The sequence below is a fragment of the Haliaeetus albicilla genome, chromosome 2, assembly GCF_947461875.1.
Source record: "Haliaeetus albicilla chromosome 2, bHalAlb1.1, whole genome shotgun sequence".
Lineage (NCBI taxonomy): Eukaryota > Metazoa > Chordata > Aves > Accipitriformes > Accipitridae > Haliaeetus > Haliaeetus albicilla.
The window spans coordinates 38,363,898-38,383,729 of NC_091484.1; the positions used below are offsets into that span (position 1 = coordinate 38,363,898).

Consider the following 19,832-nt stretch of genomic DNA (forward strand, 5'->3'; position numbering starts at 1 on the left):
TGTTTCAGTAAAATAAAAAGGTAATCCTTAGAGGAGAAAGGAACAAATTCTAGAAAGGTCTAATCTCTACTAGGAAAAAAGTCAGTGAAGCTAATATCAATTTTAGCAATTATAGTTTACAGCAGAATTCATATGATATGCAGTATAATGAAGTCTGCTTCTCATTTCAGGAACTAGTTTTGCAGATTTGGTTGGTGACATCTCAACACTCAATAGAAAAATTCTAATATATAGGCTATGTCAGTGTGCTAAAACCTCAAAATATTCCTGCTGAAATTGCCTTAGAGCTCATGTACCTCATTAGGCTGGCTACTATGGTTGACATGGCTTTGACAAATTGGACAACCATATGACCTTCAAGGGTTGTTCCCACCAAAGGGAAATAAGAAGAGATGCAGTAAGATATCCCTTGACATAGCATTCTTACATACAAGGGGATCCAGTGTGTTGGAGTTAGGAGAAACAAAGGCTGACTTTGTTATGACACTTCCCAGTTTCAGATAAAACCCAGGATTGTCTTTCCAGGTATAATATGGGAAATAAGTAAATACAGGGCAGATGCATAGGAACTTGAGACACAACCTTCAGAAACCGATCTGAATGTTTACACTAACCACCTCTGCATTTAGAGAACTAAGTGAAAACTGTGCTATACACTGTAGCTTAGAGACTGTGTAACTTTAAAGCCTAAGTTTGCCAAAAGCTTTTTTGTCCCTACATAAGAAAGCTGACTTAACCTAGTGATCACTGTGCTAACGCAGGGCTAAAGGACTTAAAGTTTTGCACCAGGCTTCCTATGAAGCTGTGTTCACCAGTACATCCCACAGTCCTGTTCATTTAGTCATCCAGTCCTTGGCTACCTCTCTAGCTATACACCTAAAGTCTTCTTCCTGGGAGAAATCAGAGCAGGTGCAGGAGGAGAAAGGGAGGGTGAGATAAAGCATGGAAGACCCTGAGGTTTCGTTCTGTTGTATAGCCAAGGTGTAGCCAGGGTGCACATATGGGCAAGTAAGCAGCGAAGTGGTCATGTCATACTGTTTGCAAGCGATGAAACTCTAGAGCATGAAGACTTCTTGGTTGTCATGGTTTGCAAGCAGTCATGAGGACTCCAAGGAAGTGAAGTGGTCTTACAGTGATGCCTTAGTTTCCCATCTGTAAAACTGGACTAATGCTTCTCTATCACCCAGGATATTCTGAGAATAAATATGCTAAAAATTGCGAGGTATCTGGATACTGTGGTAAATGCAGCTATGTAGATGTGTATCATAAAGACACTGATATCCATGACTTGACTCTAAATTTTGAGCTCTGTAGAACTGTCAGAAACACCTTTGACTTCTGTTAGTTTGTACAATGATTGAAGTTACACAAATATTAAGGCATGTTTGACTTGATTCCAATGTCCAAACTGTTGTTTGGAGAAAAATGTTACCTATCTTCAAAAATAAAAGAGCTCTGCAAATCCAGTTTAGAACACATCCATTTACTAAAATACCCATTCTGGATACATCGAAGGAGAAATTCATTCCTCTCTCTGGACTTGCATTTGATTGCTGTCAGGCTACCTACCACAGATCTGTGTGAAATATGAGGCTGCCTAAGAAAAAGATGTTTCAGAAATAAGGAGTATTATCTGGCCCAATTTTATTAACAAGGCTCTTAAAGGAAAGCATTGGCAGTGATTCATCTCTGTATCTTGCCAAGGGAAATCATTCTTGTTTAAAGAGTAAGGTTTTTTTCAGTCTTCAGTTTTTAGCAGGATTTCTATAAACTTCACTGGCTGACTGGGAGTTAGCTGAAGCAATCATGGATCAACGAGGCACAGTGTACTGATCTTGAAGAGTTGTCTTTAATTAAGGAAGAACGTGCACCTATTAGAAGTGCCAGCATGCTGGAACAATTAAAGTTCTGAAATAACACACTTCACTTTGATGCTTGGATGCGTCTCAAAATTAAAAGCACAGATACATTAGCAATGTATCTGTTCATAATAATGAACTCAGCTGAGAAACAGTCATTGTTACTAGAAAAAAATTAATAAAAAGGTGTTAGTAAATAAGGACTTGATATGAAAGATATTACATGGCACGTGGCTTGATAACATTTGCAGAAAAAGTTACAGCAATATGCATTTACCTTGTGGGAGATGACTGTGAGTGGATAATAAGGAAATCACAGCACTCAGATCTCAAAATGCTGTCAAGCAACCAAAATGCTGAAATCCATAATGTAACTGGCATGTATCCACAGGGTCATAAATGTATTTTCAGAAAAACACTGGATGCTTTTTTTTGTCTGAAGATTTACTAAGGGAAGAATAGCTATTCTATAGGAATTCCAGTGTGTTTAGCATTTCTTTCACTGAAAGAAAAAATAACCAGTTTTCTTCTGGATTTCTTTCTTCTCACTTCCCACTAATCACCATCTCCAGGCAAAGGAGTGACCTATGGGTCTTACACATCCTGAACAAACAGTTTAATCCCAAAGGAACTGGGTGTAAAGGCATTCCCTGTGACCATGTTTTGTGCAGTGTTAGACATCCTATAATCACATGTACCGAAGGTAGATTACTCTGCAAGAAAACCAGGAGGTCCAATAGGATCCACCTAGCATGTGAATTCCTGGGGGACTGGGAGGGGAGCAAGTGTTACTGCACGGTCTGGTCTTTGGTGGCATTTAGACACAGAGGAAAAGGAGTCCTAAAGGCATCTTCACTTTTAGTAGAAGGGTTTGAATGTGAGCCATACCAAAATCTTCAACTTAAACACATCAGGATCATTTTAGGTCAGATGCAGGAGTCATCTGAATCCTGCTCTTGAATCTATCCCTTTGTTCCTTTATTGCAATTAATCCTTGGAGTAACTAGAAAAGCCTACATATGTAATGAATGCTGCTTATTTTGGTTTAATCTGATTTTCTCAGTGTCCTATTAAATCTTATTATTAGTTTGACACATTTAAATCCAAACCTGTTATTAGGAATCCCATACAAAATGTCAAAAGAATACAAGAGGCTTTTATTTACCAGAGAGGGGGCTGGTGATGAATTTCATTCCTACTAAAGGCCAACAGGACTCTTTCTCATAGGCCAGGGCCTGAAACAGGAATAGGAACTTAGGTGTGCCTTGCATTAACACACCTCTTGCTGTTACCCAATAATAACATAAAAAAATAGTCAGGCCTCTCCATTGCCTCTCTGTACTTCCCTTTCTCCCAGGGAACATGTGGAAGGAAGTCACAGGCTGTATCTGGCTCAGACGTGTCTACGTTTATACCTGCATCAAGAGGCAGGGGAAGGAAAATGCCTGGAAACAAATTTGTTCAGGATTTTTGTTGGTAGGGCCCAGATGCTCTCCTTGATCGGGCTGGCTTCTTAGGGCTTTTCTGGGCTGCAGGCATGGATCGTTTGAGCCAGGTTGTGTGATCGCATGTTGGGACTGTGCCTCACATTGCCATCTGCATCTGCGGTCCATACTATCCTGGAGGAGGCGTCCCAAAATGTTACTGTGCTATAAATGTAGGAAATAGGTGCCATCTCAGGAGAGTATGGGCCAGGGACCTCTGAAGTCAGTCTCACTTCTAACGTGTACCTTGACAGGTTTCTGAAAGCCCAGCATGGTGAACTCTGATCCCTTGAGTGCTGCAGAATTTGCAGCAACACTGCCCTACCAAAAGAGGCATCCAATGAAGATGCTTGTACCAACACACTGTGGCTCAAGAAAGTATGAAAACCAGAGTGCCATCCTGCCCTGAAGATTGGTACAGGCCAGTTACGGCAATATTTCTGGAGGCTGATCACTGAGGTGACATGGGATATCATATGAAGGGAGCAGGGTGGTGTGAGCTCTGGCAATGAGTGAGGAATCAGTGGGTGAGTAAGAAAATAACCTCATTTTAGTAATCACATGGACTATCCACTTCTAAATTAACTTCAGAACATGAATATAATTAGGCTTAATTACGAACAGGTTCTAATAGGACTAGAAGGAAAAACAGGTTAAAGTAAATAATTAGCATTCATCATGTAGGCAGCTTTAGCTCCTGGATTAGTTGCAATGAAGTTACATGGTAATGTTGAATAAAGATTGCATTTATGATACTTACAGTGATAATTTCATATTTATTAACAGGTAAAATAACTTTATTTGGAAATCCTATCTTTCCTGCGTGAGGGGTCACATTGACTCCATTGTCATGCCTGACTAAATGATAATCACTTTGCAAAATGATTTCAGGTGTTGGCATAAAAAGTCCTAAGACTGAGTCGTAGAAAAAAGCTATACAAGGTAGAGATGGAAAAGACATGGAAGGTCATGAAGGCATTCCTTCTGCTACTATAATATTGTGTCTTACAGTAACTTCTACTTTCATGCCGCTTTATCTAATTGGTATTATAAAGACCCAAGCAATGAGGATTCCAGCCCTTGAGAATTTTCCAAAATCTAATTCATCTTAAAGTTGCAAATGCTCCACTCCATAGAAGGGCCTTTTTCTAAGCCTTGTACAGATGGAAAATTCTACAAACAATTTACTAATCAGAGCTCTATTTCTGTATCCCATATGAATGTGAAATCTTACAGTACAGCCCATCCTCAAATTTGGGACAATTACACCACACATTTTGCTACTTAAGTAACTGTCTGCTACTCCAGTTAATGCACCTGAACTTAATTTGCTGTGAAAATAGGGATTCTGAAACACACCCTGCATATAATTTATTTGTTGCCTTTAACGGATCTGCAAAACTGTAAAAAACAAACAACCATTTCCTCCTCCCCTGCTGAATAATGTAGAAAATTAGCCACGCAAAATAAGAGAGACACGTCTTGCAGTAGTGTAGATCATCTCTGAAGGTAGAATCTTAACAACTCAGGAATACTAATTTCTGAAATCTTACTCAAGAAAGTGAGAGACTAAATGATTTAATAGCTAACATACTTATATCCAGGATTATAAATTTTGCTTTTCAGGACTGACTCTACGTTCTTGTGAATCTGCTAGAGAACCAAATGTAGCAGGCTTCTTTTCAGGAGCTTAAAGAATGTGGAGCAGTGCGATTTCTACAGTGAAACAAGAATAGTTGTATTTTAAGAACAGGAAGAAGCAGCCTTAAAAATAGTTGTGCTAATCAGTGTCCTGAAGGTGGTTCATAGGCAGTTAGAAACATATGGCAAGAAATTTGAAAAACCTGTCCTTGTCTTCATGTTATAAAAGGTACACAGGAAAAAAACCAACTCCCCAAACCCCACTTAGTAAAATGGAACAAAGTCTAAATTCAAAATCTGGGGTACAAAAATTGAGCAGGACTGATGCCAGTTTATTCCATCTTAGATTTGAGCTATTTGTACTAAACGGGAATAATGAATATTAGATTAAATTATCATGAGATTAGAGAACTAAGTGTAGGAATACAGGTAAATATGATGTCTAAATTTATTGATTTTCTAGTTTTAATTATTTTTCCCTTAAATATATATGGTTCTATTAGTGAGAAAATATATGCAGTAGAATCCAGAAGTGTTGTATCTACTTCATTCAAAAGATTCTAATGTAATTAAGGACATGTCTGTATTGCCTAGAGAAAACCTGCATAAACCAAAGAAAATACATGTAATGACTGTAAATGATTGGAGTATATTTTGAAAGTAAAAGGCAGTTTATTTTGTATCTTGGAATTAATTCGAATTAAGCTAGGATTCGTATTTTATACATGAGAAATAACTAACAGCTTTATTTAAATACTTCACATTGTTAAACATTTAACATTGATGGCTTATTTTAGTCTTGGTTCACACAAAGATTTATTATGTGTATGCACTAAATTACCTGTCTTCTCTCTGAGGTAATGGGCATAGGAAACCTCCGCTGGTACTATTTTAAATTACACAAGTTTATTGGAAGGAAAATGAATTGTAACCTTTTGCATTTGTAGAATCCATCACTCATGCATTTTCTCAAGTACTTTTGATTTAATGATGGGTAAGGTATAGCTCATAGAAACCCTGTGTTTCTTGAGCAGAAATGCACAAACTTTTAAAACTCCTGTATGTATATTTATCATATAGCTTTTATAAGCTTCATGTAAAAAACAAAAATATAAAAATGGCAGGTGTATTTTCTTCCAGCTTTACTTCCATTTTGTGATAAGACTGAATTTTGTATGTTCTGGAAGCCCCTTTTGAGGAATAATACAAATTAGGAACAGTTGAGGGTAGTGACAAGACTCTTTTCTCTCATGAGTGCCAATTACATCCCTTTATATTTATTTCTTGACACAGATGTACAAAGCCTCTTTACTGATTTGGATCTTAGTCAATCTCTGATTTAATCAGATGACATTTAATAAACTGATGGTTGGGTATTATTATGCCTGAAGTTCAATTTTTCACACCTTGTCTTAAATAAAAACAAAACAGAAGTAGAAAACTTATTGAAAAGGACAAGAATCATTAGCAGCACGATCAAACCTTTCCCATTTAGGGAATGGTTGAAATCTAAGCTTATTTCTTCTAGGAAAAAAGACAAAATAAGATGTGACAGGTAATTTTGTAAGGAAGATTATTTTAAAAAGTGGTCTTGCCTATCTTTTCCATAGTGAGAAAAGTACACAAACAAAAACCCAACATATTTAGCAAAAATTAAAAGGAAGTAGATGCTTCATACTCCAAATAGTTAAACATATGCAGGAATATAGTGTAGGAATATTAGAAGGCAATTTAGGAAAATTAAAAGAGAATTAGAAAACACACTAAAAACATGGCACCACCTAAGTTACCATTGCAAGGGCTATTACTGCTCATGCTTCAACACATAATCTGATTGTTAGCTGTGGTTAGGAAGGAATTTCCTCTCTAGTATATTACTGTATGAGTAAAGTGCTTTGAGGGAATTTTACACTTTTCACTGAACCACTGAGCAATGAGTAGTTACAGACAACGTACCTGACTGAACCGAGTTCTACTGGTTTTCTGCTAGAGAATGACTATACTCCTAGTGATTATTCTTTGTAGAGTTACAGATACATCAGAAAAAAAAGAATAGGGTAAGTGTGTGTGTGACTGGTATCTGGAGCTATAGCTAGTGACTGCTTTATGCCTTGGATACCACAAAATCCAGATTGCACATTTTATTTTTAAAAACTAATCTGTACCATTCACTTTCTAAATTGCATAAACCCACTAGTATTCTTATGTAAATAACTCCAGACACTTTTCAGAGAAAAAATTACTCAGACTGTATACTTCTGAAACCATAATGGGGGTTTTAAAACTAAATATTTCTAAACAACCTTACTTCTATAGTTGTGTTATCTTTTTAATGATGTCTTGTGAGCTCTGAATAGCCTAAATCTAAACACATGAAATGCCTCTATGCTCACGAACAACGCTCTTCTACCCATAAGGTGTTGTCAGTGTGCAACTGAAAAGCGCAAAGATTTAGGCCAACATAAATAGTAATCCCGATCCAAGCCTCTTCCCCCTGCACACATAATTAGGAGATATTCCAAGACATATTTTCCTGAGAACTACTAAAGGGATGACAGTTCACAAATGTTTTTCCTGCTGTTATAATAATCCCCACAGTCATGGGTTCATGTTGAGGGGACTTACTCAGTTGATAAGAACAAAATCTTGTAACATTTTCATCAGCTCTTTATGGCAAAGCAAATTAATTCTCTTTCGATGCTTATCTATGCATCGTTTTCATAATGTGCTGTTGCACCGCTTGCATTTACATATGTTTAATTTCATGTTTATAGATCACATCCACAGAGTTTAAGATATATAGGTGTATGTGTCTGCAAATATTTGAAGACCAGATGTATAGAAAGTCTCTTCCTGGCAGTGCAGAGAGACTCCTAGCAGGACTTTGGATGCCTAAATCCCACGGGAAGTACTGAAAACCCTGCTGGCTGGCTGCCGGCATCTTCAAGTGCCTAAACGCCTTTAACATATTGGTACTGTGTGTCCAGCTCAGAATATGAGAAACTCGAGAAACTGTAGTATAGATAGTATAGTACACCACCTTTCAAAAGGAATGGAAAGAGAAACCACTGATAGACTATCAATAATTTGTAAACATCAGCTCTAGAATATATGATACGATCAGTCTGAATATGTACCTATTACTTCAATAAATATATAGCAGGTTCTACAAAATTGGCAGGGGAACTTAAGAGTAAAGATAAATAGGTACTTTCTGGCAAAAAGAACTTTGTTGCAACTGATGGGGTCATTTTGCTCATGTGAATGAAGTTGATGGTGATGGGTTTTTCCCACAGCAATCCCACCTTTGATGCTGTTGTTCTGCACTCACTGAGAACAAAACAAAACCGATCAGTTTTATGATGCATTTTCCTTTCCTGCTCCTTTAGGACAACTTCTTAAGATGGCCTTCATGTAAAACATCCATCCACTCTGCTCCCAGTCCAGCAGCACCGAGACAGCAGAGCAAGCACACGCTATATTTTGTATGTGCTAAGCAAAAGCCTGCGGAGTGAGCTCATTTCATTTGGAGACAACTCAAGGCAGAGATTTAAGAAGGGACAGAAAGGTTATGTTGCAACTTAGAACAAACCAAAAAAACATTACTACATGAATTGATTCCTTGCCACTCTAACTTTTTTACCATCTCTTACTTGCTGCCATGCTTGAGTGACACGGCGTATTTTCCTGCTCCAGATACAAAGAGAGCATTTTCCATTGTGCTGAAACAGCCCAGAAACCTGCCCGTTTCCTGACAGAGCACAGTACATAAACTCTGAAGAAAAGGAAAAAAACAGCTCCAAGCTAAAGAATATAAATAATCTCAGACAACAGAGCAATTTCATTGTTTACACGACCCTCTGCTGCTTATAAAAAGGATATATGGCAAAACGAGATTATTTTGTTGTATGTCTGATAGTACTGTGCTGTGACGTTGCACCTGGTGGCCTGTGGGTGCCAGGGAAGAATCAAAACAGCAGGGGTTAGCCAGCCTCATAAAATTGGACAAATTAAACATAATTTTGCCAATTTCTATGTATTTAATTCATTTTCCAGAATATTCATCACATTTGACAAATCTACTTAAATATGTTCTGGATTATTACAGAAGGAGTATTTATGATTTTCCTGTCTTCTATATGTCTTGACAAAAATGTTCTAAAAGGAAACAAAATTTCATTACAAACCAGCACAGAACACATTTGGGCACAGGAAAGACTAGGAGTCCTTTCTGATAAACTGAACAAAGCTGTTGAGCTCCTAAATGAGAAAGAAAAAAATCAGATTGGATTCTGAAGCAAAGTTTCTGATAGTAGCAAAATGTGCAGATTATGGCTTTAAAGAAAAAAATTACAAGAATGAGGAAAATAAGAAGTGGCTCATCCCTTGAACTTGCTGTCATCTAGAGGTTCTAAATTCACTTCACAACCGGGGGTGAGGGGAAAAGAAGGAATGATAATTGGGAAGTCTAAAAAATTGCAGAAGGAACATCTGACGTGAACTGGCACTGACAGAAAGCAGCCTCTGCTATGGAGAAGCACCAGATGAGGAGAAACATCATACACGCTTCCTGTTAGATCGAGATGTATAGAAGAACAGAGAGAAAAAAAGATACATCCAGTCTGCTGAGTAGCGAGGGGCAAGGACCTGTTCTTCATTACCCAGGGCTGGGTAGCTATTTTAAAGTTTGAACATGGAAGCCAAACAGCAGAGCTGTGACCACAAGTCAGCCAAATCCTCACTTGAAGCCAAACGCTCCAGCATGGAACAGATTTTATTTTTACAGCTATATTACATTTTCCTTTATTAAGTTGCCTTAGATTTATTTTTAAGCTTTTTTTTTTTTGGACAGGCTAGTGCTTTCAAATCTCTCAGCAATTCTGAAAATAGATCTTTTTCATTGATACAGTGGACATCTATTAGTGTATTAAAATGCATGCTGGTATGGCTGGACCTTATTGGCTGAAAAAACAGAGCTATTCCTGTGGAACCTAACGTGTCAATACATGCTCACTTTGCAAGTGGCCATGGCAATTTGGAATGTTAACGCCCCTGTACCAGAGATGATCAGTCCAAAGCAGAGTCAGGAGAATGGAGAGTGTCGGTGGGCATCACATTATTGAAGGCTGGCAGCCTTGCTCCAACTCCTAGTGGGAGATGGGTTTTCCCAAGAGGGTTCAAGGGAACCTACTTCCCTTTGTCTGGGGTGTGCAGAAGACAATTCCATGGGCTTTGCAGGGGGCAGGAGCTCCTGGCAGCATGGCAAGGGACTTCCTTAACTGGCTGATCTAGACTTACCTGTCAATACCTTATGCAAATTGGCAGAGATTAAGGAATTGCTACAAACAAGCATTTGGATGAAGCTTAAATTTCCCAAATACTAACACAAATTCAAAATGTGGAGGTGCTCAAAACTTTCTAAACACCAGATCTATCCATGTTGCCCTTGCGCCCATACCCTGGGGCCTCCTGCTAAGCATGTGGGTACGCACCCCAGCCGGAGCGATTCCGACCCCGAGCGTTGGGGAAGGCTGCTGAAGACAAATCTGCCAAGGGATGGGGCAGTGGCATTGCAGCAGGACACCAGCTTCCCTCCAAAAACGTATACTGCTGGCTGAAAGGGAAACGGGCTGAGAAATCGAGACAGCATGCTAATTCAGTTCTTCCCCTTGTGTGTTGTCTGACTTAAGTCTCCCCACCTACCACTGTTTTGCAAAGGTCCTGGAAACAGACAGCAGCAATTCTAGCAGCTTAGTAGCAGGGCAAATACCGTTCAGGCTTTTAGAGCTTTTATGCTTATGTTGAAAAGTGACTCTCCAAAGTGCTGTTTCAGATCCCACTGAGGATCAAAGATATGCATTAAATTACACTATTGAATCCTTTTCTGCAAAGGATGACAGAACTGGGATTTTATACTCTCAGCAGTAAGAGTACAGAACCTTACAAACCTTTAGGAAAATAACAAGGACAAAATAAAAAAAAAAAAAAAGGAAAAAGGAAAAAAAATAGTGTAATAACTGCATCCCATCTCTAAAGTTTCCTAAACACCAGCACCCTCATGCAGGTAAGTGTGTTAATACTTTCTTTGGCAGAAAATTTAGGCAAACCTAAATCATGCTAAACCACATGGATAACTTGTAATTGCAATAGAAAAACAACAATAGTATGCTATCCAAAATTGCCAGTTTTATATACTCTGTGATGAAAACAAAGAAGTTTCTGGGGAAGATAAAGGCAAAACATAAGAATGACTCATATAAAGAAAGCCTGAAAGCATGTCTTATGTCCCTTAGTGAGACAAGTAAAGATCCCCATAATCTTAGGATCTTGTTTGACTTTGTTTATCTATGCTTAGATGAATGTAAGTCATTAAAATGCAGAGCCACGTTACTTAATGTGGGTTAACAAAGTATGAAACCATCTAGTAAATACATGATTCATGGCAATACTTGTGAAACACCAGCACATATACTTCTAACCGAGGTACATTATATTTGAAAACCACAATATGCGTTGCAAAGTTTTTTAACATAAGCAGTCTACTTTTCAGATGTGCTGAGCAACTGTAGCAGTCTGTCCAACTCATTTACTCTTATATTTACTGTGAGGACACGTAGCTTATATTTACTGTGAGGACATGTAGACTTCAATCTCAAACTATGTTCACAGCAAACTTTACCTGTAACACTGAACAAACCGTCTCACACTTTCTGGTGGGTTTAAAGGACAACAACAGACAAGCAGCTTTATGCTGCTGATATAACATGCCACTGAAGTGTCTGAGAGCAGAGTCAGACCAACTAACCTGGCTAGTGCTGCCCCAGCTGAAGTGGGTACTGCTGTCAGTTATTTGTGCATTTCCTTTGCCAGAGGTTAATGCCCTTTTCTAAAAAAAAAAAAAAAAAAAGCTTTTTCTTTCTTTCACTCTTCCTTCCTTTTTTTCCTTTTCCCATCATTTCACTAGATTGGGTTGTAAAGCAGACAAAGAGTGAAAATGACAGGGCTAAGAAAGAAATAACCTTTAGTGGGGCTGCCAGTGAGATAGGGACATCCAACAGGGAGCAGTAAATATTTCGGTGATGAATTATGACGGTGATGATGAGCGGGTTAGCCTGTCTCGCTGTGCCTCATGCCCTGATGAACTCCACACGAGTCAGGCACGTTCAGGAAGGATGACTGCAGTGCGATGCTGGGGCATGAGAGGGCTGCGAGGATGAGCAGGGGAACGGAAAACCTCTCTTACAGAAGGAGGCCAATAGCCATGGATCTGGTTAGTGTGGAGCAAATAAAGACCAGGAGGGAAGAGGATGGTTCTTCATTAATACATTGGGAATGAAAAACAGAAAAACAGTCACTCAAGCGATAGGATAAGAGTTGCTTAAAAACAAGTGGGTGTAAAATTCCCGCGAGTCAGTTCAGGCTAGCAATCAGGCAGAGGTTTCTAAAGAGCAAAGCAAGCGAGGCTCTGTAGAGCCCCTCAGCAGTTACTTTGGTTACAGCTGCCAGCCAAGCATTCAGCCCAACTGGGCACATTTGTGGGAAAGCAATGCCGTGGCCGCTCCCCGACTCAGGCTGTCCCTCTTACCCTCTGTCTGCACCACCGTGCACATCCCCATGGCAGGAGCTGGCAGCCGGGCACAGCCGGCCGCTCGCAGGAGGGAGCCAGGAGCATCGCCGAAGCATTCAGTTTGGGAACGTCAATTGAGGGATAAAATCCCCACTGACTGCGGAACTTGTGTGTGGGAAAAACGGTAAGGAGCTAGAGGTGCAGGATAACACCAAAAGGGAAGAGGCTGGTGTGAGGGAGATGTAGCAGGCTTTGTTCTGATGTCCTAATCAAGGCTTAGCCACGTGTTATTAAGCAGACACGATTTGATGTTAGACTGTTCAGACATTGGGGATAATGAGGCCAGCCAAGTTCAGACTTTGAACGTGTGAAGAAGGAGGCCACGTGAAGAAAAAGTTGCAGTGCAGTCTCGTCAGTGTTTCAGTTTATTTTCTCTGAAGCATTTGCAAATGAGAATTTTCCTGGGGCTCGAGAACCTTTGGCAGGGCTGGGGTGGCAATGACCGACTGAGAACAGTAAGCATTTTAACCCAGATCAGCATCACCAGCTCTCTAAATACAAAAATAATTAATTTGTTTTTGTACTTCAAGCTCAGTAAAAACACAAAACCTCAGGGGCCATCCACACTTGAAAGCTCCTTTAGATTAAGGCAGTGTGGGAATTTACACTCCCTGGGCTCCTCTTGAATACTTAAAGTACAGTTGACTTTTACTCCAAGTAAGACAGTTTTTCGTGACTTGGCTTAATACATTTTCAAAGAGGGGAGCGTCCACATATGGAGTTACTCTGGAATAACTACCCACATAGGCAAGCCTTAGAAGCTAGCACTGGAAGTAAGTATTTTCAGTGCTTGAGCACAGAGCCTATGAGCACTTACTCACATACTCGGTTTCATGCAGATGAATGTATCTATCAGGTTTCACAGGGCTGCTCATGCACGTGCCAAAATATTTACAGGATTGGGGCCCTGCTTTGTAGAAAGAGATGCGTGCTGTGCCCCAGAGTGCCACCTTAAAGAAAAATACGAATCCCTGGATTGAATGCTAGTGTATCCCATCATCTCTCCCATCTCTCTGATACCATTCCAGTTGGCTCTCTCGCACTCCCAGATAATTCACACATGTTTACTCATACACAAATCCTACGGCACCCCTTCCCCCCATGAAAAAGTCAGCCAGCTGTTACAAAATTCAGACATTTCATTAACACAGTTTACTGGCTGATACTGCCAAGCAAAATAGAGACAATTAATAATAATCAGGACTGAAGGGTCTGAGACAGCTTATGGGTAAAGGATTGTATTAGTTGCTTAAAAAGGACAAACTCACTCCTGCCTGGAGTGATAGGGAACAAAGGGCGGTGATGTATAACCGGGGAGGAAAGAGACTCTCTCCGTGGCTTTTGTAGATTACTGTGTGAATGACAGGAGCGGCAGGAGCAAATACCTCTTTTCATTTGCTCAGCCTGCTGGAGAAGAATAGCAGCGCTTGCCAATGAAGCTGCAGCTGTGCTCCAGCTCCGTTTAATCACTGTGTATGACTGAGGGTTAATTAGCTGCCATTCTTACTTCTATTTGTTGTTCTAATGAAGATTTGCATAAATGTAAGACTAGGGGGTAACTGATACTTGATTTTTCCCTTCAGAGAGGCTGGGGGTGGAAAACTCGCCCATCCCGACTGTTTATGTTTGCGCGAGATTCAGTGTTGCCTTTCCATTTGACCTGATCTGCTTCTGGCTGATGAATGGTGAACAAAGAGTTCGAAGTTGCTTATCAAATCGAGACCCCTGTTGGGTTTCTGCCTTTAGAAAGGGGCAGACCAGTTAGATGAAGAGAGGATCGAGGGATTAGAAAACTACTCCCAGCTGACAGAGAGGAAAATACATGTATGCATGTTTCTGTATCCATATGTGTAGATATATATGTGATATATTTCAGCGATAGGTATCTCAGTGATATATATATGTGATGTATATCTCTATTTATCTATCTATCTACCCGTCTATCCATCATGTTCAATCTGAATGGCAAGGAACCAATCATTTGTTAATGATAAAACGTCATAAAAAAATAATGGGACAGGCAGTACAACCAGAACAAGCTGTAGCGTATTAGGCAATATGCTGAAAAGTAAGAACTTATAAGTTTTTACAGGCCTTCTGTTGTACATCACTAACATTCAAAGTTCACTTTTTAATAAGAAAAGTATCTAACACAAAACAGGCAATCTCAAAGGAAGTAAAAAATGACTCAGCAGTTCACAGCTACCTGCCATCAGCTCCTCATAAGAGGGGAATTCACAATTCAAATCACAATTCAAATCAAGAAATTGCATTTGTTCCTCCAAAAATTATAGAAAGATTTTAACATGAAGCAGTAACAAAATCCAAAACTACTTTGTAATTAAAGAGAACGTTTGAAAATGAAATTTCATAAAATTGTTTTATTTACTGTGGTCATGAGAATGCTCACAGCTACTGAAAGAAACTGAAGAGAAGAATAACCTCCCGTTTTTAGTATAACTTGTTGCATATGATAATATATTATGGGTAACTGTTTTCAGGGTTCCTCTTACACACTTGGTCAGCTAAAACTGCTGCTTGACAGCATCTGCAAAATAGTCTAAGGGAAAGAAGATCGAGAGGGCAGAGGTAGTAAATTTCTAAATTTCAAATCACTACTGGAAAGTAGCCAGCTTTCAAGTTGACTGTATCCCTCCAAAGAGAGGTGACCACAAGTGAGCACCTACTTATTGCCCATTTCTCAATCCCAACACAGCTTTGCAGTGTCTCTAGCTCTTTACCTGGTCTCTAAGACACATGAGCAAATATTAATTTGCTTTTCTTTACACTTCTGTCATCAATCCACCTGACTTCCTACAGGCACCTCTGCATATTTTGGGGTAGACACTACCAGAAATCAATCTTTCTGAGACATAAGCAGAGAGCACCCAACACACCTGAAATAAATGTGCCTGAAATGGTAACACAGGGCTCCTCTACCGCTCCAGCTCTTAGACGGAAGGAGCATCATGGGTTTTAATGCTATATACAGTAACAAACCCACATGAAAATAAAAGCAGTCAATTGCATTTTTGCCCACTTTCACCTTATTTTGAGCTTTGAAATAATTCAATCTTCTGTTACAGCTTTTGATTCAGCCCCCGATTACACAAGAATCTCACATTCTGCCCTTTGCAAAGCAATTTTTAGCCCTTTGGTTGCGGAGAAAAAATTAAAACCAGGAAACCTAAAGGTTTAAGAACTAGATGGGAAATTAAAAAGATACTGAATTGTGCAATAAAAAACAACCCTCACGACATGTAAACAGATCACTTAAGTTTTCTTTAATGATTCTTCAGTAATTTCTATACACTACCATTTTCCAAGGCTACAGGGAGAATCATTCATTGGTAAATAGGGTAAGAGAAAGTGGAAATTACAGATCTAGTGGTCAATAGCAGAAAACAAATCTCAAAGAGCTGAGGGAAGAGGTTAAGTGCTATGCTAGTTAATAAGAATGACAGCTTGCTTTGAATACTCATACTGGCTGTCCAGGATATTGAATAAACCTCATTTAAATTAATTTTCATTATTTGTAGAGTCTGTGTTAGACATCTATCATTGTCAGCACTATTAATATTCTTTTCAGAGACCATATTATCAGCATATTTAAATGAAAGCTTTCCTTTTCAATATTTATTAATTCATTAATATTTCTTGGTACTAATATCCTGGTTGTAATACTCAAATTAGTGCCTACTACAAGGTATTTTCTACTGATTCAACTTTCTGAATTAGAAGATTTTTATTCTCAGGTACTAAAAATGCACTTGAGCTCCTGAAATTGTGCTTTCTCTCTATACTAGGTCTTAATTTAAATGAACGGCATTTCAAATTTACATTTTTGTCTTTTTTTTGGTAGGTAGCAGTAAAACAGTGCACTGACCACATCCTAGTAGCTGACCAAATATGAACTGTGAATGAACGCAAACGTGAAATTTAATTCATCTTACCCGGGTTGCAGTCTGTGAGGAGGGAGCAGATGGAGAGGAGAACTTTCGAAATGGTTAACGCTGGACTCCAGTTGTCTTTTAAAATGTCCAGGCAGATGACGCCTTGGCTGTTAATATTACAGTGGTAGATTCTTGTCCGAAATGTTACCTAGAAAAGATAGCGTGTCTAAGTACAATGGTGTTCAAGCCAATAATTACATGATTATTAAGCAATTAAAAAATTATACAAACTAACATTCTGCTTTAGTGGTTGAAATGACAGTACTCTACTACTGTCAGTTAAAGACTGGGCAAGATAGGGACATTCAAAAGAAAATAAAGAAAATTAAGTCTGTCTCTTCCACTTGTGGCTAGCAGTGGAACTGGCTTGTGCAAGGCGAGAATGGGACATATTTCCCGAGCTTCCTCTTGCCTTGGTCTCATCAATCTCATTATTTTTGTAAGGGGCCAAAAAAAACTATTCCAGCCCCTGATGTGGACAACATTCATAACTCAGGCCCACAGCTACTTCACACTTTGAAGGGAGGCAGAAGACAGATTCTTCTGCTGTCTTCATCAGTTCATCATTTGACCCAATAGATTAGGCTGGAAAAAAAATGTGGAGGCATCACATCAGTGACTCCTGGAAAAAGTAGAGGGAAATATCTTTGAGAAAGGATGCTCAAATAAGATGTTTTTATTTTCACAATTTAAGTAAGTCACAGCTGAATCAGTAGAATTGCTTACAAATACTTTTTGGGTTTTTGTAGTTGATTTTGAGGATTTCTGTATCTATTTTATATTGTCTCATAGGTGATCCCATATGTAACAAACCAAGAAGGAGATCACTTCTTTTAGCCCAGAATGACATGCTTCTGCTTCACGTTGAAGATACAGGCCTTTTATTTTAAAAGGTGGTCAGCTATGAAAGTCCACGTCATAGTTCAAAATGAATACTGGGGCTACTGGATAGGAAGGGACAGTATAAAAAAACATCTCTTGGGTTCATCAAGGACTAATTTCTCCATCAGTTCTACCCAAATGACAAGTCAAACCAGAAGGTTTTAATGACCTGTTCATAACATCTAAAATTAAGATGCACAATTGCAGTGGTCTACACCAGCAATAACCCTGTCAACAGAGGGGCTGAGTAGGCAGGAGACAACAGCAGGCAAAGGACCCCCCAATTTAGGAAAGCTGTGCTCTTCACTAGAGTTGGACAGTGCTGATAACTGGGAGTGCTTATGCGCCTATCCCTGCTCTACCACACAGATAAACCTGCTTCTAGAGTGTAATGGAAACTGATGACGGGCATGCTCCTGGTCTGATTTTATTCAACATCAGGAATCTCTGTGATTTCAGTGGGATTGAGATCCGGCCACTTATCAGAAGCAGAAGAGAGGATACAAGTGAAATAACACAGTACCTAGTTTACTTCTATTAAAAAACCCCCATACTCTAACACACTGAAAAATTCTGTCCCTTTGGATTAAATCAAGCAGCTTTGACAAAATAACAGAAAGAAAAGGTAGTGGATTTCTGGTATTAAAACACTACATTCATCAAGAAATACTTATTCTCATGAGTACTTTTCCACATAAATCTGGGAAAGCACTTTCAGAGCCCACTGTCATGCCCCAGTGAGTTTTGTAATCAAGATCCCAACAAAGCAAGTTCATCAGTTTTTAAGCACATCTATATCTAAAGGTATTGCCAATTAATAGGCTAATTCAATTGTTTGCCACTCCATACCCTACATATTTGTAGGTTCTTTCCTTCTCCCACCCACTACAGTTGTGGTTTCGCCTATTGTTTTCCAGCCTAAGTGCTTCACTTCCGGAACTTTTATGAGAATTTAAAATATTTCTGGCACAATGAGCTCAATTCATCCAAACACTATAGCCAGATGATCTATTTTTTTCCTCTCATTAGGAGTCCATGCACATTCAGCATTTGTAGTGAAGGAAGTGTTCTGCAAGATCAAGAAAATAGTATTCAGTGATAAAATTAAACGTTCGTCTACAAAGGGAAGCTATTTTGAACAAGGAAGGTTATAAATCCACAAAAGTGGTACACTACCTTACGCAAAGTGTAAGTGTCAGAAGTGTCCACAAGGGGAGGTGGTGTGGAGGAGCATCTTGAGAATTGTAGGTCAGTGCTCATTAAGTCCCCAGCTAGATTAACTCCAGGCACTCTTACCCTTGAGATATAAGCAAATCAGAGAATGCTTCCTAGCAGGATGTCCCATGACTCAGGCAAACAATTTAGCACCTACTTAATTTTAAGTACTGTATGCTCACTTCTCAGTACATTGTTGGAATAAAGTTTTTGCTTAATTCTTTTTCCTGAACAAAGGTGCTGCTTTCCTATGCTTCCATGATGAAAAATTTGAGGATTTTATTCAGTGGTATCTGAATACACCGAGTAATAAGATACATGTGGTCTGACTGAATGCGGGAGAAACATGGAATCCATCGCACAGATTAAATTATACCCTCTAAATTATTTATAGACAGGTCAGTCTGAGCTTGTAACCTCCTTAAGAGAAGGCCATCAATTTGAGTCTGTATTTTAACATGTAACTGTTTTGCTGTCAGCTGAGAGGACAGACACTTTGTCACATGTTCCCCTGCCTTAGTTGCTTTTGAAGCATTGAAGCAATGACACTGGGAATTTGGCAGGATTCAGAGAGCCACTGGGATGAATGGAGGTAGTTCATGTGTTTCCTAAACTGTTCAACCCTCCATTGCCACCTTAGGCTATATGGTGGATAAATGTAGGTAGGACTACACCCCTTCGTAGTTGGAAGGCTATTTTTAGCAAATACTTAGACCTGAAATGTAGCATTTTTTCACTATGAGCACATCTTAAACCCTTGACACTGAAGAAGGTGCCCACTCACAAGATAAAGGCTTGCTGCTTATCACTGATAAGTATGCCACTTATCGCCAAACATGCCAGTGCACTTTAAAATGCCTGCCTAAGTACACTGACACATTTTAATGACAAAAAAATCAAAGTTTTCAGAATTTCAAAAGAAGCTGTATTAATGACAGCCTTAATACGCTGGGAACTGCGGACTGACAGTGGCAGGTAACAGTGTTCTTATCCCAAAGCAGCACAGAGTACAACTGGGATGACATACTGCTTTCCTCATCCAGGTATTGCCTCAAATTGCAGCTAGTGCTGGAAATGCTGACATGTAACTTTCTGGATGTTGTGTTTACCATACCCACATTTTAAAGTTACGCAGGGTCGTTCCTATTATATGTGTAGAGAGAAACTAAGT

At 39.2% G+C, this 19,832-nt stretch overlaps 1 protein-coding gene across 5 annotated transcripts in view; it reads right to left on the reverse strand.

Annotated features, from left to right (window-relative positions):
* Positions 1–19,832, reverse strand: part of LOC104316503 (ubiquitin-conjugating enzyme E2 E2) — a 221,265-nt gene that overhangs the window by 8,012 nt on the left and 193,421 nt on the right. For all 5 annotated transcript variants that reach the window (XM_069771789.1, XM_069771804.1, XM_069771797.1 and 2 more), the window contains exon 5: positions 16,565–16,712. In XM_069771789.1, coding sequence (XP_069627890.1) covers positions 16,565–16,712 — 148 coding nt within the window. The remainder of the gene's footprint in view (positions 1–16,564; positions 16,713–19,832) is intronic.